General features: G+C 40.1%; 1 protein-coding gene and 1 pseudogene across 1 annotated transcript; one reads left to right on the plus strand and one right to left on the minus strand.

Moving 5' to 3' along the window:
• Positions 1-334: 334 nt before the first annotated feature.
• PTGES3 (prostaglandin E synthase 3) lies at positions 335-27,800 on the minus strand. The gene is made up of 10 exons (XM_022571804.3): positions 27,737-27,800; positions 25,813-25,959; positions 25,071-25,467; positions 7,694-7,807; positions 7,472-7,541; positions 6,831-6,929; positions 4,538-4,627; positions 2,558-2,620; positions 1,643-1,667; positions 335-1,341 (listed from the first exon to the last, which is right to left on the minus strand). The coding sequence occupies exons 1-10, from the start codon at positions 27,798-27,800 to the stop codon at positions 1,322-1,324; spliced, it is 1,089 nt and encodes a 362-aa protein (XP_022427512.2). The 3' UTR covers positions 335-1,321.
• On the plus strand, positions 12,090-14,063 carry LOC111173649 (heterogeneous nuclear ribonucleoprotein A1-like; annotated as a pseudogene).

Genomic DNA, 27,800 nt, shown 5'->3' on the forward strand with positions numbered 1-27,800 from the left:
GTTCACAATTACCTGAAGGGTTAATCTTTGTATCCCCCCCAGCACTTTAACACTGCCTGTAACACAGGTCCAGAATGACTGACATAAGGAAGTACTGAAATATGAAGCAGTTCTATGCTATGACAAATACGCAGTAGTTGGAAGGAATAAAAAGTGCCAAAATGCGGAAGCTCAAAGATTTAGAGGAGGACAACACATTTAGTTTTATTTCAATCAAATCACAACACTTTCTTTTCCAACTGTTGCAAAGTGCATCTACAATTTTCTGTTACAGATCCACTTTTAAAAGGTTTTCTGTGACATTACAGCAAGCCTCTTTTTTTTTTTCCCCAAACAGAGGAATATTCCCAAATTCTTCCTCAAGCAAAAATAAAAACTCCATTCCAGTAAATGGCAATACATGAAATTACAGTAAACCAGACACTTGAAAGGATAGCCAAGAAGTCTTCCAACAGTTTATTAGAAAGAATGTAGACATTAAAAAAACTCCCCACTGTCATGAACATAAATTGAGGTTTTCAGCCCAGGTACAAGCTGAATCAAAAAAAAAATAATAAAATAAAAAATCCAATAGTGTATTAACATTTTTTTCACTCATTTGCCATACTGACAGTGCAAATACAAATTTGGTCTAAATGTACAGACTCAAGCAACAATGTACAGCCTTTCTTCGTCCTCCATGCTAAGAGATGTAAAAGTTTAAGGGTCAAACAATACCAAATGTACAGGCTTCAATACCATCTAAGTTAGGGCATTCACTAGTTTTAGCTAAGATACATCTGGAACACTGACAAGTGATCACTTACGAACAATAATGTGAAGTAAATTTTTTGAAAAATAAAACTTTAGTGGCACAATCCTCAAGGATATACCAGAGGAACAACATGTTACCAGTTTAAAGTATCAACCAATTTGTTTCAGCCACTTTGAGTCCATGTTCTAAAATCTAAAATTTACTTTCCCTAAGCCGAAAGCTTCCGATCATGTCAGTATCTATGTTATGAAGTAAAGGAGACTTAGGTGAAATGTTTTTTTATTTATCACAACTGCTTTATCAATTGCCTAGGACCTCAACAGCATCATGGGAATCTGGGAAATGTTCATGCATAAGGTTATTGCCTTAGCTGACTTAAAATTGCCCCATACAATGGTACATATCAACCCTTAGTGAAGCCTTTAAAAAAACAAACAGGTTGAAAAATGGGTTAAAGGAGGCAAATACAGAATCTGCCTTTAGAGCTAACAACTTAGGAATTCTCTCAATTATGAAATCTTGCAGAAGTTATTTTTCTTTCTCAAAATCCAGCGATGACAACATTCCTTACTCCAGATCTGGCATTTCTGAAAGGATTTTTAAAAGATTAGTATAAATTACAAGGGAATAACCTAACAACTTCAAAGTTTTACAATAGGAAAAAGCAGCCACCAAGAGTTGTTTCCTAGAGAATTGTCTTTTTAAAAAAATTTGAATCTCAAATCATTCAAATTTCTGCTTTAGCTATTTTTTAGAGGCCACAAAGAAACAATCATGTATCTTCCAAGAATTTTAAACAGGTTAATTAACTTTACTTCTCTATTTTGAGAGTTTGGTCTCTGATGTGAAATATCACTGCGTAAACATACTTTTTACAAAGATACTTACTTTCATCATCACTGTCTTGTGAATCCTGCAGAAAGGAAAATTTAAAAAGTTACCAAGTTGATCAAACATTCCTCTGCTAACTGAACAGTTTGCACCTTAAAAAGCTGAAGCACTGCACTTTTGACTAAGGTAGCAGATATATCAATCTTTGGTTAGATATAATCTTTGGTTTGGTGGTTATATCCATCTTTGAACTTAGCAATGGACTTAAGAACAGGTTTAAGACAAACAGACATACAGCTGAGGATCTATCTTCCTGTAAGATATATGCCTTTTCGTGGGAATTGAGCCCACCCTTTAAATCCCTTCCTATCAACCAGACTGAATCCTGGTATAAAATAGTTTCTCTTCTCTCTTGGCATTCAATGGAAGAGGAAAATGGCTCAATATGAAGGCCCCTGGAATGACAGAAGACAATGAACTCTAATCCTAGCTGGTGAATTGTCTAAGTATCTTCCAAACTACACTGAACAACTTTCTTAAAGATGTTAACAGAATGCCAGGTGGGGAAATGTTGAGAAGAGTGGTCTAGTATATCCTTATAGATTCACAACATCCATCTGTTTACTATACGTCTCTCTGACTGACCAATCCTGATGTTAAAACCTGTTCAACTTTCTTTGTCAAAATAATCCCTAAACCACTGTTAACTGAGTAAGGCATATGTCTCTATAAAATAGTAATTTTGAATTATAAATCTGGTGCCTTGAAGAATGATTCAGGGGACACCTGTTTCCTAGTAGGCATCCATCCCTCAAAAATGGGCACATTTAAAAAACTGGTTTTCCCTGTAATATTTTTTAAGACCATTAAGTGGCAAAAAAGAAGGAGCAATTTTGAATCTACATAAAACAACCTGAAAATACATTGTTTCTTAGTATTTAAGTAAACATAGAAAAGAACTTATAGACTTACATCATCTGCTCCATCTACTTCTGGTAAATCTACATCCTCATCACCACCCATGTTGTTCATCATCTATTTGAAGTGTAAAAATTAGTTTTTAAAATGATGTTAAATTAAGCCCTAAGTATTAGGTTGCACGCTCCAGAATAAACCTTAAGTCTGTCATAGGTTTCCACCAATTTAAAAAAAGAAAAAGAAAAATAAATCAAACTATATATTAGGTACCCTCCTTTCTGGAAAAGGTAGATTATAGGTAATTACATAAAATCCTGAAACCTTGTAGGAAGTTAAGAGTAAGTTCTCATTGAAGAAAAATTATTAAAATTCATCCAACAAGATATATATGTATAATGTAGAAATTAAACACCACAATCCTGAATAGCAGTCACCTCTGGTGGCTAAGAATGAGATTATTTGTCCTGAATAGTTGTAAAGTTTTGTATCTTCAACTAAGTGGCATGTGTATTATGGTATTCTCATTGTAGTTTTAAAATATTGTGAAGAACCAATAAATAATTTAAAATAAAGTCCTCTCGGCTGATTAGCTTGCATAAAAGGCCTCAATACTGAATCAAAGGTTAAACAACAGTAACTAAGTTACAAACAGAAAATAAACATAAACCTTGAAAGAAAAGATACACACTGTGGAAAACACCCTTGTATACTTACAATAAACTGGGACCAAAAGAGCATACTTACAAAGTACTGATTTCCCAAATTTAGTTCTTTCTGATCATAAAGCAAGCAGTATATTATTTAAAGAGGAACAAATAAGCAGACTAAATAATTAATATGAGATGGGGACTTCAAAAATACATGCTTACCTGGACTTCAGAGTTAGAAGGGGCCTTAAAATGATACCTACTCAAATCTCTCAGTATAAAAATTCTGGGCATCAACTCTTGAATAACATGAGCAAGTAGTAAAGAGTTTTCCTACATCTGAAAGCACTAAATACTGGTTAAGTTTCTTTGAGCAGGAAAAATGCTCAAAAGGTGCCAAGCTCAATGCTAGGTACCGAGATGCAATGGCAATAGACACAGAACTGAATACATTTGAGAGCTACTTAGGAAATATAAACAAAATACAGACAGCAAAGACAGCAGTTAATGTTATACTGGATAGAGAGAATCAGTGAAAGAGAACATTGTTAAGAAGTTATGACTTGCACAGCTGGGTAAATGGTGGCATCAATTACTACAGTAAGGAGTAGCATGGTTTAGGAGAATCACATGAATACCATTATCTCCCTTCTCTGTTTTGAAATCAAGGTGCCAGAGCCATATGAGGAGAGATGTTAAATAAGCAGTTGCATACATGAAGCTGGGCACTTACTCCTTTTAATTCTTTGTTGTCAAAGAAGAAACACAAAAGTATAGTCAAGATTTCAAATCACAGTGAGAGTATCTTCAACTTACAATCTAACGTTTTCTTTTCTCATCAGCTTTACTGCAACACATTTAATAAGGTCTAGTCTACCTAAGAGAATCTCAATGATTTTCTTCCCTTTGGCCACGGCAATATGTATTTCAGTGACGTCCTGGAAAAATAGGCTTACTTAAAATCCTTTCCCTGATTTTGCAACTAAAATATCCCTACACACCACTCATTGTACATATCTCATCGTGATTCTTGTGTTTAAAGGTTTATATTCATATTACATGGCTCCAAAATGCAAGCCAATTACTACATTCATGCTCCTTAAAAAAAAAAATCTGTTCCAATGCTGGAATAAAAACTAACTGTGCTGCACTGATTGTATGGTTTATTTTTTTGTCATTATACATCAACTTTAGAACACTAATTTTTAAAAATTATAAAAGAAGGTTAAATGACCATTGTTAAAATCTTATTTGGTTTTCTGCAGAACAGTCTTGAAAGTAAAATAATGCATGTCCTAAATATCACTATGTCTTTAAAACCAAATTAAATTGATTACACAGAAATACACTGGGAGGGAGGTGGAAGAATGCATTTAAAAGAACTTACCTCAGAGAAACGATCAAAATTAGACATGTCTTCATCTGAATCATCTTCCCAGTCTTTCCAATTATTGAAGTCCACACTAAGCCAATTAAGCTACAGATCAATACAAATATCACCCTATGATTAGGTTACCTTGTACTCTTTTAGTGTGTACCTAAAGACTATATTTTTTGAGCTGTGGGTTCATACTAGTGAGGCATGGCACCAGCACACAAACACAAAAAAAAAAACTAGAAAAATGTAATAATGGTAAGTATAGTTTCATGAAGCTGCTTTCACAGTTGTCAGAAACAAACCTACTTTTGGCACTTCCCTGGTGGTGCAGTGGTTAAGATTAAGAATCCGCCTGCCATTGCAGGGGACACAGGTTCGAGCCCTGGCCCGGGAAGATCCCACATGCCACGGAGCAACTAAGCCCATGCGCCACAACTACTGAAGCCCGCAAGCTCCAGGGCCCGTAAGCCACAACTACTGAACCCACGTGCCACAACTATTGAAGCTGGTGGGCCTAGAGCCCATGCTCCCCAACAAGAGAAGCCACCGGAACAAGATGCCCACGCACTGCAATGAAGACCCAACGCAGCCAAAAAAACAAAAAGAACAAAAGAACCTACACTTTAAAACAAAACTTCACTGGTAGGAACTATTCAAATTCAGATACTTGATTAATTTATTATTTTTTAAATGTCACCATGATATGCTCCAATGCAGCATCTGAGTAATTTATACTTCTAAGCAAAGTCTGCCTCTTGAATGCAGAAGAGTCTGCATCTATTAGTGACTATCTTATTCTGACCACACTTGGTATTAAGTTAAAGCTAATAAACCTCAAAGTAGAGGAAAATATATAGAACACAAGGCCTTAATATTAATAGTACCTAGCTATGAAACAAACACACTATATTCCTTGTACCAATTTTTTTAAAAAATGTAAGTTTCAGGTGTATAACACTGTAACTCAACATCTGTATACAACTACAGAGTGATCACCCTCCAAGTCCACTTATCGTCTATCACTATACAATTGACTCCTTGTACCCCTTTCACCCACCCCTCCAACCCTTTCCCTACTGGTAACCATCAATCTGTTCTCTGTATCTGTGAGTTTTCATTTCCTTATGCTTTTTAAAATTAGGTTTGTCTTTTTCCTTCTGACTCATTTCACTTAGCTTATTACCCTCAAGGTCCAACCATGTTGCTGCAAATGGCAAGATTTCATTCTTTTTTAATGGCTGAGTAGTAATCCACTGAATACACACACACCACAGTTTATCCAATCATCCATCAATGGATACTTTGGTTGCTTCCATGTTTTGGTTACTGTAAATAATGCTGCAATGAACACAGGGGTGGCATACATCCTTTCCAATTAGTGTTTTCATATTCTTCAAATAAATACCCAGAAGTGAAATAGCTGGATCATATGGTAGTTATACCCTTAATTTTTTGAGAAATCTCCATACTGATTCCATAGTGGCTACACCAATTTGTAATCCCAACAACAGTGTACAAGAGCTCCCTTTTCTCTGTATCTTCTTCAGCATTTGTTATTTCTATTTTTCATATTAGCCATTCTAACAGTTAGGACATGATTATCTCACTGTGTGTTTTTTTTTTTTTTTTAATAAATTTTTTCATTTTTGGCTGCGTGGGTCTTCATTGCTGCGTGCGGGCTTTCTCTAGTTGTGGCGAGCGGGGGCTATTCTTTGTTGTGGTGCACAGGCTTCACTGCAGTGGCTTCTCTTGTTGCGGAGTACAGGCTCTAGGCGTGTGGGCTTCAGTAGCTGTGGCACGTGGGCTCAGTAGCTGTGGCTCACGGGCTCTAGAGCACAGGCTCAGTAGTTGTGGTGCATGGGCTTAGTTGCTCCAAGGCATGTGGGATCTTCCTGGACCAGGGCTCGAACCCATGTCTCCTGAATTGGCAGGCAGATTCTTAACCACTGTGCCACTACGGAAGTCTCTCACTGTGGTTTTGATTGGCATTTCTCTGATAATCAGTGATGAACTTGGGCCATGGCAGTGAAAGCTTAGAATCCTAACCACTAGGCCACCAGGCAACTGCTCTGCCCATTTTTAAATCAGGTTTTTGTTGTTGAGTTGTGTGAGTTCTTCATATACTTTGCATATTAACCTCTTATCAGTTACGTGACTTACAAATATACTTTCCCATTAAGTAGGCTGTCTTTTCATTTTGTTGATGGTTTCCTTTGCTGGACAGATACTTTTCAGTCTGATGTCAATGTATCTTTAATTACTTAAAAATACCAAACTTTCAAAAAAAGAAAAAGGAACCTACCTTTGCCCTTTCTTTCGTTAACCTTGGCCATGACTGGCCAGATTCTCCTTTTCGTAAACAACATAAAATAGATCTGTCCGTTCTTTTATGCTTCGAATCCTAAAAACAAAAATAAGCGCTATCACACCGTTTATCTCTCTGGTATTACTACAGGACACAAAGTAGCTGGTTATTTGTCATTTCTCCTAATTTCTTTCCCTACACTTTCTCTAAACCCTGAAACAATCCGTAGACTACTGAAGATTTCATAAGCTATCCAATTGCAAAAAACATTTTTCCTCCCCTGCACAAGGTGAATAAAATAAAACCTTAAAAAGATTAACTAAATATGGTACAATCATAGAACATACTTAGATGTATCTATGCTTAAATAAGACAAGCCTTAAGAGTACAGCCCTTATATCAACTACACAATTTAATTTTAAAAAGATAAAAAAAATTAAAAAAGTATTGCCCTGAGTCCAAACAATAACAAGAACAAAAAGAGTATCCAGGAAAGTAGTTACAAGAGGGAAAATAATCCAAACTATATACTTATTAACCTCTAAACTGTTAAGAATTAGTGCTTATCTCTATGAGTACTTAAAGTATGTCCATTTCCTTACAATTTAAATTGGGATTAAAGCATCAAGACTACTTACATTTGGATCAATACAGTGAAAAAGATCAATTTCATTTAAATGTTTAAAATTATCACTTCCTCCAAGACAACTGTACCAAAAAAGAAAAAGGGAAAAAAATGAGTCTCTTCCAAGAGGTAAAGATTAGTAGTATCTTCAATGAAAACACAAAACAATCAAGCCAAAGTTATTCAAGCTGCCTGAAACAAGTCTTTTACCCAATGATGTAAAATGGTAATTTACCTGAATGTAAGTTTGGATTTTTCAAAATTTACATTAACATCTTTACTGTCTTCAACACAAAATTCAATGAAGACATAGTCCCTTCGATCGTACCACTTTGCAGAAGCAGGCTGCCTACAAAAAGATAAAATTAGACAAAGTTAAGCTGAAATTCACTATTTACATAACCTCCAAAGCTTAGCATGTAAGTAACATACTTCTGTTCTCCATCAGAGCATTGATTATTTTGAGGCAGTTTACTGCAATTTCAAACGTAAACTACATCTTTTTCCCTAACAGCTGCAGTACAAGTTAAAACGCAATCATACAGACTCCCCTGGTGGTGCAGTGGTTAAGAATCCTCCTGCCAATGCAGGGGACACCAGTTCGATCCCTGGTCCGGGAAGATCCCTCATGCCGTGGAGCAACTAAGCCCGTGTGCCACAACTACTGAGCCTGCACTCTAGATCCCGCGAGCCACAGCTACTGAAGCCCGCGCACCTAGAGCTCATGCTCTGCAACAAGAGAAGGTGCTGCAATGAGGAGCCTGCGCACCGACGAAGACCCAGCACAGCCAAAAATAAACTAAACAAACAAACAAAATGCAATGATACAAATTTCATCATAGAAAGGATTTAAAAAATGAAACAAAATGCTCACTGGAGTTAAGCATTTAGGTAGCCCTGTCAAAATTTGTGCTACTCCTTTATAGCCCTGCTCTTAAGAATTCAACTTCACAGAATTTTAAAAACCAGAACTAGGGGACTTCCCTGGTGGCGTAGTAGTTAAGACTCTGTGCTCCCAGTGCAGGGGCCCCGGGTTCCATCCCTGGTCAGGGAACTAGATCCCACATGCATGCCACAACCAGGGAGCCCGCCTGCCGCAACTAAGACCCAGTGCAACTAAAATAAATAAACACATACATATTTTTAAAAAATAAAAATGAAAATCTGAACTAATCCATTGTCAAATCAAAGACAGTATTCAACATTTCTACTTACCATGTTAGGAACTGTGGGGGGAATTTTTTTTAAGTATGAGAAATGACAGTATTTGTCCTCAAAAAAGTTCTCATTTGGACTGTTCTGGCAGTCCAGTGGTTAAGACTCCAAGCTTCCAGTGCAAGGGGCAGGGGTTCAATCCCTAACTGGGGAACTAAGATCCCGCATGCTGTGCAGCACAGCCAAAAAAAAAAAAAAGTTCTCATTTGCAGCTGACTATATAAAGCAAAGCAACCATTTTTTTTTTCCTGGGCAAAAATATCTTCCTTATGATTCTAAATGACGACACTAGATAAAAAATTAAACTTTATAGTCCCAACTGTTAATCTGTATCTGTATCCAATATATACTTATACTAGAAACAACTTGGAATATTTGCTTTTTCCTTATTATTCACCAGCTCCTATCCCTTGCAATAGACTCCTGTCTTTTTCAATGTTAGCTGCCTAAAGCTCTCTTCATCCATTAAAGTTATGTTTTACAATATAGCTAAAAATCTAGTAGAAGCAAATACAGTCAAATGTGGTTAATTAACAGGCAATAAAGATTATACGTGGTAAATACTTTGAAAAATTTCCTTTGTCATCTTTAAAACAAGTTACTTAGGTAAGTATTTACATATGCATAAAAATTCCAAGAAGAATTCACACGCACACAAATGAACAGCATTTGCCTCTAAAGAATGAACCAGAAACATGAGACAAAGTAGAGCCACCTCATTCTCAACTATTTCAATTATTTTTTAAAAAATAAGCATGTGAGGGGCTTCCGTGGTGGCGCAGTGGTTGAGAGTCCGCCTGCCGATGCAGGGGACACGGGTTTGTGCCCCAGTCCAGGAGGATCCCACATGCCGCGGAGCGGCTGGGCCCGTGAGTCATGGCTGCTGGGCCTGCGCATCCGGAGCCTGTGCTCCGCAGTGGGAGAGGCCACAACAGTGAGAGGCCCGCGTACAGAAAAAAAAAAAAGCATGTGCTGCTTTGATAATCTAAAAATCAAAGTTACAGGAATTCTTTGTATTTTTTGAAACTTTTCTGTAAACCTAAAACTTCAAAATAAAATTTAAAGCCAATTAGTTATTATATGTTCAAACACTACTCATAAATCAACTTAAAGGAACTGTTTGCTTCCAACCTCTGAACTTCCCAACCCTGAGGAGTAGCAGTTTAAAGTTCTAAAGTTACAGCCAACTGCTCATCAACATTTTCACACAACTGTTAAACCTGACTAGTCATACTCTACTCCAAAACACTGATATCAGATCTGAAATTTAAAATTACAGATGGGGCTTCCCTGGTGGCGTAGTGGTGGAGAGTCCGCCTGCTGATGCAGGGAACACGGGTTCGTGCCCTAGTCCGGGAAGATCCCACACGGCGCGGAGCGGCTGGGCCCGTGAGCCATGGCCCCTGAGCCTGCGCGTCCGGAGCCTGTGCTCTGCAACGGGAGAGGCCACAACAGTGAGAGGCCCGCGTACCGCAAAAAAAAAAAAAAAAACAAAACAAAACAGGAGGAAACAATTAAGAGTCTCTCTCTCCTTGGCCAATGACAATTTGAAAGGATGACTGCAAACTGATCCAAATACACAAAGTATAAATACTCCAGTTTATATTGATTAAAGAAATGTAAAACAAACTACCCACAATTCTAGATCACCAGAATATGCTACAGCTCCAATTCTTTACAAAAAGAAAATTAAAGAGAAAGAACAGGCATTTATCCTTCTCTCCCTTTATGAATCTTTATTCATGATACCTGAATAGGGCCAGTTCATGAAGATCAGCTTTGTGTGGAATAAAACGTGAGGAGGAAAAAAAAAAAAAAAATCACCATTTTGCAACCTTTAAGCTGATTTGGCAGTGTTCATCAATGAATGGGACCATTAATGATGATTAGATGAACAGCAGATAAAGAACTTATGATCTTAGCATCACTAAAAGTGGGACGAGACATTCACTTCCTGATTTGATCAACATGATATATTCCACAGTAAACGTAATTCCAGTCTATAGGAAATATGAGGAAAAGAAACAAGTTAAATCATAACACAAGTGAAAAATTCAGAATACTGTTTCTTAAATCAATGGCAGAAAAGAGGGGGGTACTGCTCTAGATTAAAAGAAACCTAAGAGTTATCAAAGAAGTGCAATTTGTAAATCTGGTATGCATCTTGATTCAAACTAAACATAAAAAAGATTACTGAAACGGTGGAGACCTAGATATGGACAGAGTATTAGATAATGTGAAAACCGTTAGTTTTGTCAGGTGTGAAAGGCACTGTTTTATGGAAAACAAATGTCCATTCAAGATTAAAAGGGAAGTACATGGAGTCTGCTTTAAAATAACTAAGGAAAAAGGGCGAGATAAAGCAGTGTGGCAAAGGCCTGTTGAATCTGGTAGATGGGTAGATGGGGATTTATTACATTCATAATCTCAAAAAATGATATTAAATGGTTTCGGCATAGAATGCTTTCTTCCTTTAGAGCAACCCAGTCTAACTGTGAAATTGTGTTATTTAAAAATTTAAAAAGAGGGACTTCCCCTGGTGGTCCAGGGGTTAAGACTCCGTGCTCCCAATGCAGGGAGCCCGGGTTCAATCCCTGGTCAGGGAACTAGATCCCACATGCCGCAACTAAAGATCTGGTGCAGCCAAATAAATAAATATATATTTTTTAAATCCATTGGGCAGAAGAGGAGGAGAGTAGATAAAATAAGAATGACCCTGTACTGATAATGGTTGTGACTGAATAATGGGTACATGAGGAATTCATTGTAGTATTCTACCTTTCCTGTTTGAACAAAAAAGGTAATAAAGCTGAGAACAATTACCCTGATTTTTTTCAAATTAATTTTTATTGGAGTACAGTTGACTTACAATGTTGAATTAACCTGATTATAGTGAGCAGATTCTTCTCTCAATATGTTTACAAATGGCTATTTCAATAAACTCTGGTAAAAATGCTTTTCTAGCCGAATTTAACAACATAATCTGAAAATACTTGATAGTACTGTTTACCTTGTTAAAATCAAGTTACACATTAAGAACCTATAGTAGGGCTTCCCTGGTGGTGCAGTGGTTAAGAATCCACCTGCCAATGCAGCAGACAAGGTTCGAACCCTGGTCCGGGAGGATCCCACACGCTGCGGAGCAACTAAACCCGTGTGCCACAACTACTGAGCCTGCGCTCTAGAGCCCGCGAGCCACAACTACTGAGCCCACATGCCACAACTACTGAAGCCCATGTGCCTAGAGTCCACACTCCGCAACCAGAGAAGCCACCGCGATGAGAAGCCCACGCACCACAACAAAGAGTAGCCTCTGCTCACCGCAACCAGAGAAAAGCTCGCGCGCAGCAACGAAGACCCAATGCAGCCAAAAGTAAAATAAACAAACTAAAAAAAAAAAAAAAGAACCTATAGTAATGGAGAAGGAGCACATTAATGGCGATCTGGTATATAAGCTCTTTAGTTTCTGTTCGTATCAAGGACATTGGAACCAGGGAAGAATCTTTCCTTTCCTTGAATTCACATTAAGTAATCTAGATTTATATCACTGTCATGGCCTGAAATCACATCCTAAATTCATATGTTGAAATCCTAAACCGCCAGTACCTTAGGATGTGACTGTATTTGTAGAGAGGATCTTTAAAAAAGTAAGGTAGGGCTTCCCTGGTGGCGCAGTGGTTGAGAGTCCGCCTGCCGATGCAGGGGACACGGGTTTGTGCCCCGGTCCGGGAAGATCCCACATGCCGCGAAGCGGCTGCGCCCGTGAGCCATGGCCGCTGAGCCTGTGCGTCCAGAGCCTGTGCTCCACAACGGGAGAGGCCACAACACTGAGAGGCCCGCGTACAGCAAAAAAAAAATAATAATAATAAAAAAATTAAAAAAAAGTAAGGTAAACTTAGATCTTAGGGTGGGCTATAATCCAATATGACTGGTGTCCTCATAAGAGATTAGGACAGTTACACGGACCCGGAAGCAACCTAAATGTCCACTGACTTTCTGCCCGTGGACGCCGCCAAGTAAGCACCATTGACATCTCCTCCCTCCACTGCAGTCAAGTCTAAGTCAGTTACCCAAAGAGCCTCAACATCTGCGGAAGCTCTTCACTGGAGGTTTGAGCTTTGAAACAACCAATGAGAGTCTGAGGAGCCATTCTGAGCAGTGGGGATCGCTCACAGATTGTGTGGTAATGAAGGATCCAAACACCAAGCGCTCCAGAGGCTTCAGGTTTGTCACATATGCCACTGTGGAGGAGGTGGATGCAGCCATGAATGCAAGGCCACACAAGGTGGATGGAAGAATGGTGGAACCAAAGAGGGCCGTCTCAAGAGAAGATTCTCAAAGACCTGGTGCCCACTTAACTGTGAAAAAGATTTTGTTGCTGGCATTAAAGAAGACACTGAAGAACATCACCTAAGAGATTATTTTGAACAGTATGGGAAAACTGAAGTGACTTAAATCATGACTGACCGAGGCAGTGGCAAAAAGAGAGGCTTTGCTTTCGTAACCTTTGATGACCATGACTCCGTAGACAAGACTGTCATTCAGAAATACCATACTGTGAATGGCCACAACCATGAAGTAAGAAAAGCCCCATCTAAGCAAGAGATGGCTGGTGCTTCATCCAGCCAAAGAGGTTGAAGTGGTTCTAGAAACTTTGGTGGTGGTCGTGGAGGTGGTTTTGGTGGGAATGACAACTTTGGTCGTGGAGGAAACTTCAGTGGTCGAGGTGGCTTTGGTGGCAGCCATGGTAGTAGTGGATATGGTGGCAGTGGGGATGGCTGCAATGGATTTGGTAATGATGGAAGCAATTTTGGAGGTGGTGGAAGCTACAATGATTTTGGAAATTACAACAATCAATCTTCATATTTTGGGCCCATGAAAGGAGGAAACTTTGGAGGCAGAAGTTCTGGCCCCTATGGTGGTGGAGGCTAATACTTTGCCAAAACACGAAAGCAAGGTGGCTATGGTGGTTCCAGCAGCAGCAGTAGCTATAGCAGTGGCAGAAGGTTTTAATTACTGCCAGGAAACAAAGCTCAGGAGAGGAGAGCCAGAGAAGTGACAGGGAAGCTACAGGTTACAACAGATTTGTGAACTCAGCCAAGCACAGTGGTGGCAGGGCCTAGCTGCTACAAAGAAGACATGTTTTAGACAATACTCATGTGTATGGGCAAAAAAACTCGAGGACTGTATTTGTGACTACCTGTATAACAAGTTATTTCAGTTTCTGTTCTGTGGAAAGTGTAAAGCATTCCAACAAAGGGTTTTAATGTAGATTTCTTTTTTTTTTTGCACCCATGCTGCTGATTGCTAAATTTAATAGTCTGATCACGATGCTGAATAAATGTGTCTTTTTAAAAAATGAGCTGTGTAAAGTTAGTCTACTCTGAAACCACTTTGGTAAACCACCCCAACAGTGTGAAGTTAGAGCTCCTTCAGGGTGATGCCACGTTCCATTCAAAATTTATTTACAACCTGCTTTGGTGGAAAAGCTATTGCCTTCAGAAACCTTGGTGTAGTTGAACTGACAGTTACTGCGTTGTGACCTGGAGTTCACCGTGAAAAGGGTCACCCAAGCAAAGTCATGGAGTTTTTTGGTTATTAATATGATTGTTGGCACATCCTATGCAATATATCTAAATTGAATTACAGCACCAGATAAAGTTATAGATGGGAATGAAGCTTGTGTATCATCCATTATCATGTGTATTCAATAAACGATTTAATACCCTCTTGGGGGGAAAAAAAAGGTCCATCGACAGGAATGGATAAAGATATGGTACATATATACAATGAAATATTACTCAGCCATAAAAAGGAATGAAATGCTATTTGCAGAGATGTGGATGGACCTACAGACTGTCATACAAAGTGAAATCAAAGAGAATAAAATCATACAATATCGCTTATATGTGGAATCTCGAAAAACGGTACAGATGAACTTACTTGCAAAGCAGAAATAGACTCACAGATGTAGTGAACAAACTTATGGTTACCAAGAGGGGAAGAGGAGATGGGACGAACTGGGAAACTAGGATCGACATATATACACTACTATGTATAAAATAGATAACAAATGAGAACCTACTGTATAGCACATAGAACTCTACTCAATGTTCTGTGGTGACCTAAATAAGAAATCTAAAAGAGTGGATATACCGTATACGTATAACTGATTCAATCTGCTGTAGAGCAGAAACTAACGCGTTGTACAGCAACTATAATCCAATAAAAATTAATTTAAAAATAAATTAATTAAAAAGAGAGAGAGGGCTTCCCTGGTGGCGCAGTGGGAGTCCGCCTGCCGATGCAGGGGGTGCGGGTTCGTGCCGCGGAGCAGCTGGGCCCGTGAGCCGTGGCCGCTGAGCCTGCACGTCCGGAGCGCTCTGCAGCAGGAGGGGCCGCAGCAGTGAGAGGCCCACATACCGCAAAAAAAAAAGAGAGAGAGATTAGTATAGTTACAGAGGGAAGACCCTGTGAAGAAGACAGAAGCCGGCCATCTGCAAGCCAAGCAGAGAGGCCTCAGAAGAAACCAACCCTTCTGACACCTCGATCTTGGACTAACACCCTCCAGAATTGTGAGGAAATAAATTTCTACTGTTTAAATCACCCAGTCTCTGGTACTTTGCTATGGTAGCCCTAGCCAACTAATAAAATCATTTACCAGACAATAAAAACAAAATTAAATGATCCTAACCTGGAGCCAAAAATGGTTTTTATATTTCTAAAGTTGTGAAAACAAAAATGTGAGACAGGTATTTGTGGCCTGTAAAGCCTAATATTTACCAAGTGCCCCTGATCTAAACCGTCTGAAAATACAAGGGGGGGAATCCTACACTTAACCTAAACAGTAATAAACACATATATTCACTCATTTGAAAGGAAAACCAAGTGTTTATGAAATCACAACTCTTTTCTCCTATTAACCCAGAGAAAGGGTGATTTTAAACTCTAGCTCCTAAACTATGTTGGATTCGTGTCTATAGTCTTATACAAACACTGGCAAAATCCCAAACTACTGTTCAAGTCTGTTAATTCATTTTAATAGTAACATACCTATAAATGCAAAAACTTTTTCACCTCTGCATACATTATGTGAATAAGCCACTACTTATAACAAAATAATACCCAAAATCTCTGAAGTGGGACATTCCAATTTCTTCTGACAAGTTCTTCCAAGCTCAATGTTAGGGCTATGTCAATTCAAGCAACTAAACTTTGCATAACCTAAAATTCTCCTCTGTAGTTTTGACTAAAATTTCTTAGTTTGTCTTAAAATGACAGAGTGGAAACCACATTTGTTCCCAAATACCATTTTTAATATACTAGAATCTCGTGCATTTTAATTCTAATTTGTAGAAAATTACAAGCACCTCTCCCTTAAAAAAAATGAATGCACCATGGACTTCCCTGTTGGTCCAGCAGTTAAGACTCCGTACTTCCACTGCAGGTGGCACAGGTTTGATCCCTGGTCGAGGGAAGTTCCACATGCTGTGAGGTGTGCACCGCCCCCCAGAAAGGATGCACCAGTGCAATGACCTTAATGCATGCCCTCCAAATTCATATATTGAAATCCTAATGCTCTACGGGATGATATTTGAAGGTGGGACCTGAGAGGTGTTTACTACTAGATCATGAGGGTAGAACCCTCATAAATTAAAGTCATGCCTTAGGGGCTTCCGTGGTGGTGCAATGGTTAAGAATCCGCCTGCCAATGCAGGAGACACGGGCTCGAGCCCTGGTCCAGAAAGATCCCATATGCCGTGGAACAACTAAGCCCGTGCGCCACAACTACTGAGCCCACGTGCCACAACTACTAAAGCCCGCGTGCCTAGAGCCCGTGCTCTGCAACAAGAGAAGCCACCGCACCGCAACAAAGAGTAGCCCCCGCTCGCTGCAACTAGAAAAAGCCCGCGCGCAGCAACAAAGACCCAACGCAGCCAAAATAAATAAATAAAATAAATTTATTTAAAAAATAAATAAAGTCATGCCTTATATATAAAGAGGCTCCAGAGAGGCCCCTAGCCCTTTCATTGCTCCAGAGGGGCCCCTCGCCCCTTCCACTACTATGAGGACACAGCAAGAAGCTATGAACCAGAAAGTGGGCCCCTTCACCAGAAGGTGACCATATTGGTGCCTAAATCTTGAACTTCCAGACTGCAGAATAGTAGACAATAAGTTTCTACTGTTGATGAACTACCCAGTCTGTGGTATTCTGTTACAGCAGCCCAGACTAAACCAACCAGCAAAGCTACATGGAAAAAATTTTCTAAAGAACATTTCCAGGTTATTGCAGTTCTTCTGATAGTTTACTATGTGCAGGACAGATTAAATTATTAAAAGACAATTAGGACACATCAAGCCTTTTATGAACTGGTAGGACAAACATATCATACATAATTCCAGGTAAGTTCATAAAGCTTAAGGTTAAAAACCAAGGTCACAGACGTCCCTGGAAAAGAGTTTATTCTGTATCTGGGTAGTTTAAAAAAAAAATTAATTATAGCTATCATCACTTTAGAAGTTTGAATATCTTGAGAGAGAAAAATTCTGTATCTAATAGAATTCTACAGCATATGTCTTGTCTCTATAACGAATACTACTGCCAAAGCTCCAACATCTTTATTTTCTTTGTCTCTCAGAATTTCCAATGTTCAGAAGTTTTTGTAAGGGGAATTCCCCTGGTGGTCCAGTGGTTAAGACTCTGCACTTCCACTGCAAGGGGGCAAGAGTTGGATCCCTGGTCAGGGAACTAAGATCCCCACATGCTGCAGAGCGCAGCCAATCAATCAATCAATCAATAGAAGTTTTTGTAAGCAGGTACTCTGGACCATTATACAGCAAACATGGAAAATTATGAGGTCTGCGTGCCACAACTACTGAAGGCCGCGCGCCTAGAGCCTGTGCTCTGCAACAAGAGAAGCCACCGCAATGAGAAGCCCCTGCACTGCAGTGAAGAGTAGCCCCTGCTCACAGCAACTAGAGAAAGCCCATGGGCAGCAACAAAGACCCAATGCAGCCAAAAATGAATTAATTTATATTAAAAGTTAAAAAAATTTTGTGAGCTCTGTATGTGAGAATTTAGTGAAAGAAAAAATTTTTACTATTCAAGTGAGAGGCCTACAAATCTTAGTTACTACCATAATAATTCAAATTTGGCTTCCTGAAATGCACAGTTTAGCTCAACCTCATGGGATACGTATATATTACATGCTCGTCCCATAGAATCACACAGGATTCCACATCATTTTGGTGTTTTCCCCCAGAAATCATTAAGAACTGTCATGGGACTGTTCGATCAAATTAATTTTTTTATAAAAAAGTTTTAACATACACAAATGAGACATGATCAATATCTCAATTCTTACTCTGAATCATTGAGAAAAAATTAGAATACTATTATTTGGTCACTAAACATTAGGCTCTTCAACATATACAGACAGGGAATTCCCTGGTGGCTCAGTGGTTAATAATCTGCCTGCCAATGTAGCGGACGGGTTCGATCCCTGGTCCTGGAAGATCCCACATGCCGTGGAGAAACTAAGCCCATGTGCCGCAACTACTGAGCCTGCAAGCCACAACTACTGAAGCCCGCATGCCTAGAGCCCGTGCTCTGCAACAAGAGAAGCCACTGCAATGAGAAGCCTGCGCACTGCAACGAAGAGTAACCCCCACTTGCCGCAATTAGAGAAAGCCCGCGCACAGCACCGAAGACCCAACGCAGACAAAAATAAATAAATTTTTTTTAAAACCCCCCCAAAACAGACAAATATACTGGGGAAAATAGCAATTACGACCTTTTAATAAAAATGCTCTACTTTTGGGACTTCCCTAGTGGTCCAGTGGTTAAGACTCCACACTCCCAATGCAGGGGACACGGGTTCGATCCCTGGTCGGGGAACTAAGGTCCTGCATGCCGCACAGCGCAGCCAAAAACCAAACACAAAAAATGCTCTACTTTTGTAAAAATATTTAAGACTGCAAAATGTGATACAAGGATGCACTAAATGACAATCTTTATGATAAAGCAAATATTCTTAAATCTATTAGGTTTTATCTTCAACTAATGGCCTCATACAGAAATTAATCAAGCAGAAAAAGTGTAAGTATTAGTTTTTGATTGGAAGGTCAATTTCTTTAGATTTTAAAAAAATGGAGGGGGAAGAGAAAGAAGGGTAGAATCTCTTAAAGGAGAATTTATGGTAATCATCCAGTTAATTAAGAGAAAAAATCAGTCTGACCAAATCGTAACTAATTAGCTAAATATTCCCAAAATAAACATTCTCAAAATAAAGGGCTCACAAGCAAGTCAAATGTATTTTGAGGGTATATACTGATTTGGTGGTCCTTCTTTTCCAGATTTCCCAAAATATAGCACAGCCTTAATTAATAGAATCTAAAGTTATAAACGACTCTCACCAACTTTATCTTTCACCTACTGACCACCAAACTACTCGCCCAATTTGCATGAGATAGGGACTTCCCTTGTGGCCCAGTGGTTAAGACTCTGCGCTTCCAATGCAGGGGACATGGGTTCGATTGGTGGTTGGGGAACTAAGATCCCACGTGGTGTGGAGTGCGGCCAAAAAAAAAGAAGCCAATCTATATTGAGATATAGCTGAATTTGACTGAAGATGCAATACTGCAAAATAAAGGACGAACTGTAAAAGATCCCAGTTAGTTCCAAACATCACTGTCAAGCACCTCATATAGCCAAGTCTTATAGCTGAAAGAGATTTAGAGTCTAAATATTATTCAATAAACAAATTATTTATTAAACATGATACCGGGAATTGTTCCGGAGATACAGCTGTTAGCAAAGCAGATAAAAATCTCTGCCCTTAAGAAGCTCACATTCAAGTTGGATGAAATTTAGCCTAAAATTCTTCTTCTAAGAAACATGGGGGTAGAGGGATCCATTACTAGCTATGGTTTACCTTTCTTAAAGTATAAGTAAGTGATACACTATAAGACAATGTTTTTTGTTTGTACTCTGAAAAGTAACTCATCTATATATTTAATTATATTTGTAAGATACATTACATCACAATCTATAACCTCACTTTATTCAGAAGTAATGATAATCCCCATATAAATTTATTTTTAATGGAACATGATGTTTGTCTGAATTAAAACATCACTTTGAATTCTAAAATAAAACAATAATAATCAGAAGACTAGCTTTTTACTAGAACTTGATAATGGAGAAAGTATCCTCTATATTTATCCTCTATAAACTAAACATTTCCAGTAAATGAAGAGCTTCTGAAAAACTAGATTCACTCCCCTTCTATGTATCCCAGAGTATTTTTAAACATCAAGAAGGGTTACAGGGACTTCTCTGGTGGCACAGTGGTTGGGAGTCCACCTGCCAGGGCAGGGGACAGGGGTTCGATCCCCAGTCCAGGAGGATCCCACATGCCGCGGAGCAGCTGGGCCCAGGCACCACAACTACTGAGCCTGTGCACTGCAACTACTGAAGCCCAAGCATTCCAGGGCCCGCGTGCCACAACTAGTGAGCCCACGTGCTGCAACTACTGAAGCCCGCGTGCCTAGAGCCCGTGCTCCACGAGAAGCCCACACACCGCAACGAAGAGTAGCCCCTGCTCACTGCAACTAGAGAAAGCCTGCGCACAGCGATGAAGACCCAATGCAGCCAAGGGAAAAAAAGGGGGTTACGGAAGAAAACAAACTCATTATAACCAAGGGAGAAAAAAAAAAGTTTAAAAGATGTTACAAAGTTCAGAATAACTGATATTTTAAAACCAAGTCTATCAACTGGTCTATTATTTGCAAAAGAGAATCGAGAAACTGGTAAATCTATTTCAGTTTGTACTAAGTGAGGAATGATATGGAAACATGAAAATTCTGCTAAAAAAAAAAGCAGTTCCAGTTTCAGACTGAGCAGTTTTTCCTTGTTAAGTATTATCAAAAGCCCTGCCTAAAAAAAAAAAAAAAAGCCCTGCCTCTAAACATCTAAAACCAAACTCTCTCACACATATTCTTTGCTCAGAGAAACCCCGATACACTTCTCATATTTTCAGATCTTCTGTATGCCAGTTGTATTACTATGTAAAACTTCCTGGAAGGTTAATCTGAATATACATGCAAGTCCAATGATCCCCAAATTACATGCCAAGGTGCATCAAGGCACTACGGAAGAATTTACAGGGCTGCCACAGGATATTTCAAATTTAAGAGAAATTCAGTGATACTCAACTTCAGTCAAGACACTAAGTGGTTCAGTTTCAACAGCAGACTGCACTGTAACCCTCTCCACTATGTTTCATCTTCGCAAAGCTGGATTTTTGGTGGTTACGATTTAAAAAAAAAAAAAGACCTACAAAAAAATCAACAGGGAACAGGAATTGAGATGGAAGTATCCAATCCGATTTCAAGGTACAACAAGTTATACAGTTCCCAAAAGGCATACACCTTTCATCAGTAACTGTGGTTATACAAGAAACTACGTTTTTCTTTCAATTTATGTGTGTTAGCTTTCTGAAAAGCTAACAGGCTATAAGGACGAAATACTTAAGTTGTTTGGACCCAACTATCTCATAAACAGAACTTCTAGGTTACTCCTTTTGGCCTAGCAGCACCATTAAAAAACCAACCAACAAATAAAAAAAATACAAAATAGTAACAACAAAAATACTACTAAGACACCAAGGGGTGAACCAAGAAAGTTTGTGAACCTTTTTGCTACTTCCTTTCTTTGGTAATTCCCACTCTAAAATATAAAGGTGTGGGACTTCCCTGGTGGTCCAGTAAAGACTCCACACTCCCAATGCACGGGGCCCGGGTTCCATTCCTGGTCCAAGAACTAGATTCCACATGGATGCCGCAACTAAGTTTGCATGCCACAACTAAGGAGCCCTCGAGCCACAACTAAGGAGCCCACCTGCCACAACTAAGACCGAACACAACCAATTAAATAAATATTTCAGGGGAAAAAAGAAAAACTGAACTACAGGCAATTTTTTTTTTTTTTTTGTGGTACACGGGCCTCTCAGTGTTGTGGCCTCTCCCATTGCGGAGCACAGGCTCCGGACGCGCAGGCTCAGCGGCCATGATCTTCCCGGACCGTGGCACGAACCCATGTCCCCTGCATTGGCAGGCGGACTCTCAACCACTGTGCCACCAGGGAAGCCCCAGGCATGGTTATGTACTGGAAATAAAAGGACAACCTGGAAAATTATTCTCCCTTTTTTTAAAGTGAAAAAAATGTCTTTGTGAGAAATTCTGGGTTCCAATCCTATTTGGGACAGTTGTTTATACTAATCAGCAGTGCTGTGAATTGATATTTGAAGAACTAAATCCTGTAATGTAATAAAATTAAAAGTTAAAAAAAACACCTCTGTGGCTTAGATCCTTTCAGTACACAAAGATAATTAAGCATGCTGAGTTGGAAAGAGCCCTGATACAAACACTCTTCAGCAATGAAGTACGGCTACATGAGAAGATCAACTACGGCATAGAAAATCCACAACAGCACATTTTATTTGGTTTTGGAGTACAACACGGGTGAGGTCATGTTACTCAAGGTAACATTTAAAGTAACTGGCATCTTCCTGGAAAACCAAAAGTTCTAAGGTGTTCTGTGGAAGTCATCAGCCTCAATTTAAAATCTATCCCTAACCTACACAGTAAATAATAAAGTTTACTAAAACACACTTTGTATTTCTGTAGTAAAATACACTAGATGCAGCAATTCTTAATAACTCAAATAAAATATGATTATTAATGTTTCAGAGCTAGATTGATTCTAAACAGTTTATTACGAAGGTGTTTTTTCCTGAAAAGCAATCATCACTAACCACCTATGACTCTAAAATGATAAAGCTTCTAGAAGATCTTAAAACTGAGAAAACACAATTAAACAGGAGAATCTTAACAATACATACTGGTCTGCCTCAAGTGATTTGTCACTTCGTTTCTACTGCCTTCCAGTTAAAGTCTAACTAAGCACAGAAAAAAAGAAAATCCAGTTGCTAGGTTACAGTGGTTAGGAAATCAACACTGAACAAAAGCCATCATCAGTTACTCTTCCTTAACTTATAGAAATTAACCATATGCTGTATGGTCACTATTACCATTTGTTTTGGAGGTTAAAGACTGATAATTTTATTTTGGGGACTCAATCGTACAAAGCTGAACGATGGCAAAGTTAAGATTTTAACCAACGCTAGCAATGGTCACAGTATGTTTCTGGACAATTTACTAATTTAACTACAAGACACTGGAAAGAATGATTTCAAACTGCTCAAAACTAAATAAAATGTTTTACTTCATACCTATTGTTAATACGTCCAACTTAAAACCTAGAACCAACTACAACAGCTTAAAAAAAAAAAAAAAAGTAAAGTAGCACCCCCTGCAGGGGATTTGTGCAGGTCTTAAATGGAGAAGAGAGAGGTCCTAACACTCCCAGCCTCCTCCAAGGTAGGTGAGAGATTGAGAGCTTTTATGCAAACTACTAGACAAAACTTGATTAGAAAAAATTTATCTAGGAAATGACAGCTGAAGGGCAATCAAATGATAAAAAAACAGACCTTAAAACCCTTGAGATGTCCAGCGTAAATGTCTCTCTCTACAGCCAAAAAAAAAGTCTACAGCACACATCAACAAAATGAACGCTCATCAGCCAGATTCTTCCTAGGACTCATTAAAAGTCTTTTCCAACTTAAATAACTGACTCATAATATTCATCTTACAAATTCAGTCATTAATAAGATCCCCTAAAGAATTTGCAATATGGCATATACTGAATACCTTAAACACAATGAAATTTACCTGGTCCCTTCAAAACACTCATTTTGAAAATAGCATTCTTCTGACAGACTGCTTTTTGGAATACTGCTACACTTTTCATCCGAGTTTTTAACCTATTTACGTAACTTAATATTTCTTACCTATTTAACTATTTCATGTGACCTCTGAAAGTGTTTCTATCTCAAACATACTATTTCTTCACGAAAAAATTTGCTTGGCTACATTAATCTATTAAAAGTTGGTAATGCCTTATCTGAGGATTAATTTTCTCCTCACAGATGTTTTAAGACTGACAATCCTGCTACATTATTTGGAATAAATGTCAAAGAGAAAAAGCCCAAGCTATTTTTCACAGATTAAAATCTTCTATTACATACCACTTTTGGGGGTGGGAGAATCCTTCCAAAATTCTAATATGTCACTTTACAATACATGCATTCTTCTCAAGGCTTCTTTTCCATCAAGTGACTGTAGTGTTTTCTTTACTTATCTAAATAAAACGTCTAGACGTTTTATTAAGTAAACCCTTGCAAGTGCATTACTTTTTACAGGAATAAAAATTGTTCCCCTCAATTGCTCTCCATACATAACTTTTAGGGAGCGATTAGAACCAAAAAACTACTAAATCGGCAGTTCTCGTATCTGAAAAGGTAAAGCTTTCCCTGAGAAAAATCTAAAGGCTGAAAGTGGCGATGCCAAGAATTCTCATTCGGTTAAAATCACCAAGGTTTTCCTGTATCATAAAGCTTCTAAACAATCTGTAGTCACTTCAGTAAAGAAAATTAAACTAAGGCAACAAAAAGGTGACGACATACCTGTTTCATCCTTAAACTAAGATAGGATGATGAAACCTCGCCTAAAGTTTAATATGAACACTGAAAATGTCCACAAATATCTTTCGACTCCAACACGTGCAGAACGCCCTGCTCAATGGTAATTCCTCGCTGCCAGGGACACAGCTGAGTTTTGGCAACTTTCACTCCGTCAGCGAGACTGGAGTTAGGAGGAAGCCTGGAAAGACCATACTCAAGCAATCACGACAACCGAGAGCGAAGTTAAGTTGCGGCGACGGTACGGCCTCCCTCCAGTCGCCTAGCAGTACCTGTCGCTCGCGGCGCACGGCCGCGTGGTGCTCTACGAGCACCAGCAGCCTTGTGGTAGCACCCACCGCAGGTGCACTTGGCCCCGGGCCTGGTCACAGCATCACAGAGCGACGGGAGCAGACCACCCCAGGAGCGGAGCGGTAGCCCACGAGGGTCCACGCCTCCAGGGCGCCCGGACGGCGAAAAGCTCACGGGAGACTAAGGCCTACGGCTAAGTTACGGAGAGTTAGGAGCAGCCGGCACTGCCTATGGGGGAAGGTGGGATTTCCGGCACGGGGAAGCCGAGGAGCGGTTTAGAGGTGGGGGAAGCGGACATCGGAGGAAATATGTCCTCCACCCGCCAATGGTAATCATAACAAGGATACTGAACCTCCCACCCCCAGGCAAGAACGATTTCCACCGAGGGGGAAAAGCCGAAGGGGCCTAAAGCGGGGGAGGGGAAGGGACGGCTTCCCGGCAGCCCCCCGCGCGGCCTCGGCCTCCCTCACGGGCGACCTTCCCTCGGCGGGGTGTCGCACTCACATCGTGAACGGGGCAGGGGGACGGGTGAACGGGTGGCGGGCGTCTCCGGCGGCAGCTCCTGGGCAGGCGACTCCTCTCCGGTGGCGACTCCGGCGTCTTCTCCCCGGTAGCGGCCTCTTTTCGTTTCCCTCAAGCGACGGCGGCGGCGGGCTCGACCTGGGTCCCCAGAATGCACCGCGCGGGGAGAGCGACTCCTCCGGTCGGAGAGAAGAGGAAAGTGTAGGAAAAGGGGCGCGAGGACGGAGAACGAACGTGCGTGCGTGCGAGCGAGGGGTGGTGAGGCCGGGCGGCGGCTGGTGACGCAGCAAAATGCCCGGGCCTAGCCGCCGCGCGTGCGCACTCTTTGTTTTCGGGCTCCTGCGCGGCTTTCTAGAGATATCTACGGAAAGGGCGGGGCCTTACAACTCCTTCGCGATCCTTCCTAGCGCTGGCTCCGCCCTACGTCCGCTTCCTCTGGCCCGTCTGGTTCCCGCCGCTCCTCCCGCGTTCTCCCCTTGTGGTGGAAAACCGTTGGCCGCCTAACCTCCCGGCCACCCGACTCGGGCGATCTCCCCGAGAAACGGCCGCGTTGATCCCGGGAGGAAGGCCGAGGCGGAGGGACGCAGAGTCCTGAGGCTTGAAAAGTGAAATGAGGGTTCAGTTACTTTTAAGAGCGTAAAGCGGCCCACTGAGGAAACATTCCACCGCAGAAGGAGGGGAAAAGCCTCTGCTGGTGATACAATATTTGCGGAGAAGGGCTGACTTCCGAATGCAGGGCCTTGGTCCACCTCGCCATCTTTTATGAGAATTGGAGACCCTGTACAGGGGCAGCGGAAATTTGAGGTCTTTGGCTGAGGAGGAACGTTTACCCTTGGGGGCCGCCGTTTGCACCTGCTTTGAGATATTAATGCTGTAGGTGAAACAGGAATGCTGTTAGGGTCTAAGTTTGTGGGAATGGAGAGACTAGGACTTTCATGTCTCCAGGCACATCAACTGGTGGAGGTACCCCATCTTTTTTCTGCGGTCGAACTGCCGCTGTGTGCAAGGCACTGGGTTAGGCTCTTGGGGGATGGTAACCAAGAGAGTCAAAACAGTACCTGTCTACTGTAGAAGGTCACTTAACCATGCAGTAAGGGAGAAATACAATGCGCCGCTCGTTAGAAGAGAGAAGGTTTAAGGAAGTGCGGTAAGACATTTTGGGAAGTGTTTGGCGGCTTCATATTAAGCATTGAGGACTTGGTATCTATACTGTGCAAGGCAAATGTTGGGAACTACGGACATTGGACCCAATGTTCAAATCCCTTTGAAAGGGGAGATTAAACCCCAGCTCTCAATACCGTGATTCTAAGGAGCTTAGTGCTTGTTGGGGAAAACAAAATAAAGCACACAAATCCAGATATTTGAGTCCTATAATGGAAGTACAAAAAATAACGGGAGCATAAAAGGAGAGGTCGATATTGACTGGAAGGATTAAGAGAGGCCTTGTTAAGAAAAACAACCCAAAACATGGAAATAAGGCAAGGAGTGGAGGGATGACCTTTCAGTTCACGCTGAGACATGGTTTAACTTGTCTGCCCAAGGATGATTCTCTAGGAGAAGGTACCTGTGTTTGACTTGCTATTTGTTATATGATTAGAGCTCAGACATTGTGAAGTTACTTGAGTTGCAGATTGCTGTCTGATAGAAAAGCTAACTCGAAAGTTTATGGTTTTATTGCTCTGTAGGAGCTAACCAGTTTTGTTTAACCTGCAACCTTATTCTAATTCTTATTTTTATGCCTGTAAATATCTAGTTCCTTAAATACTCCTGGAACCAGCTTTACCGTCTTACTGGTTCCCTCGGTGAGTTAAATAAATGAATGCTTGGCTCATGTTAATTTTATATTGGCGGGAGAATCATGTTTTGAAATTTTTTGAAAATTTTACTTTGATAGCCTCAGAGGTGACAGCAGGAATGAGTGGGAACAGTACATTCCAGGCAAGGAACTTGATAGGTGAAGAGATAGGAACAAGTATATCTAGGTGGAGTTGGCAAACTTTCTGTAAAGGGTCAGATAAGGCCACAAGGTCTCTACTGCAGCTTTTGAACTCTGCTATTGTAGCATGAAATCAACCATAGATAATGTGTAAGCAAATGAGAGTGTGTTGGAAAAAAAAACTAAGAATGCTGAAATTGGAATTTTTTTATGTCCGCATGTCATATGATTTTCTTTTCCAACCTTTAAAAATGTAAAAATCATTCTTACCTTGAAGGCCATACAAAAAATTAGCAGCCTGCAGGCTGTAGTTTGCCAATCCCTGGCCTAGGAAGTCCAGAGTGTAGGGAGAAGGTAGGTCTCACTGAGTATCAGGCTAATTGTTTTCAACTTATTTCTCTGACAGTGGGAAGCTATTGAAGTTTTTTTGAAGAAGAGTAACACTCTTATGTTCTAGAAAGATTAATTTGGCAACAACATATAAGATGAACTGAAAATGGAGGAACTGAATTGAAGATAGCATTTAGAAGTCTGCAACCCGAAATAACTGGCATTTTCCCTTATCAAAAGAAGTGCTATGGGAAAAACCATCACACAAGAAATTTTTGAAAATTCAAATCCATTGCATTGTAATTTATAGTTTATTTACTACCCCCATTGGACATATTTCAAGGGATTTCATGTTAGTGTAGCTCTGGAAATGGCGTCTCACCCAGAAGTTTCACAAATAGCTTATAATCAGGTTTATCCATGTCTTTACGTTTTATCTCATCCAT

The sequence above is a fragment of the Delphinapterus leucas genome, chromosome 11, assembly GCF_059928025.1.
Source record: "Delphinapterus leucas isolate spDelLeu-1000000601 "Yukka" chromosome 11, BTC_Dleu_Yukka2, whole genome shotgun sequence".
In the NCBI taxonomy this organism is placed as follows: domain Eukaryota; kingdom Metazoa; phylum Chordata; class Mammalia; order Artiodactyla; family Monodontidae; genus Delphinapterus; species Delphinapterus leucas.

Bases quoted from the DNA above. Each gene is read 5' to 3' on its own strand.
- PTGES3 (XM_022571804.3), bottom strand. From the start codon at position 27,800: ATGGATGAGATAAAACGTAAAGACATGGATAAACCTGATTATAAGCTA. The intron at 7,542-7,693 runs GTAAATTACCAT...TTTTTGGTACAG, and splicing joins AAATCCAAACTTACATTCAG to TTGTCTTGGAGGAAGTGATA. The intron at 4,628-6,830 runs GTAGGTTCCTTT...ATTGATCTGTAG, and splicing joins TAACGAAAGAAAGGGCAAAG to CTTAATTGGCTTAGTGTGGA.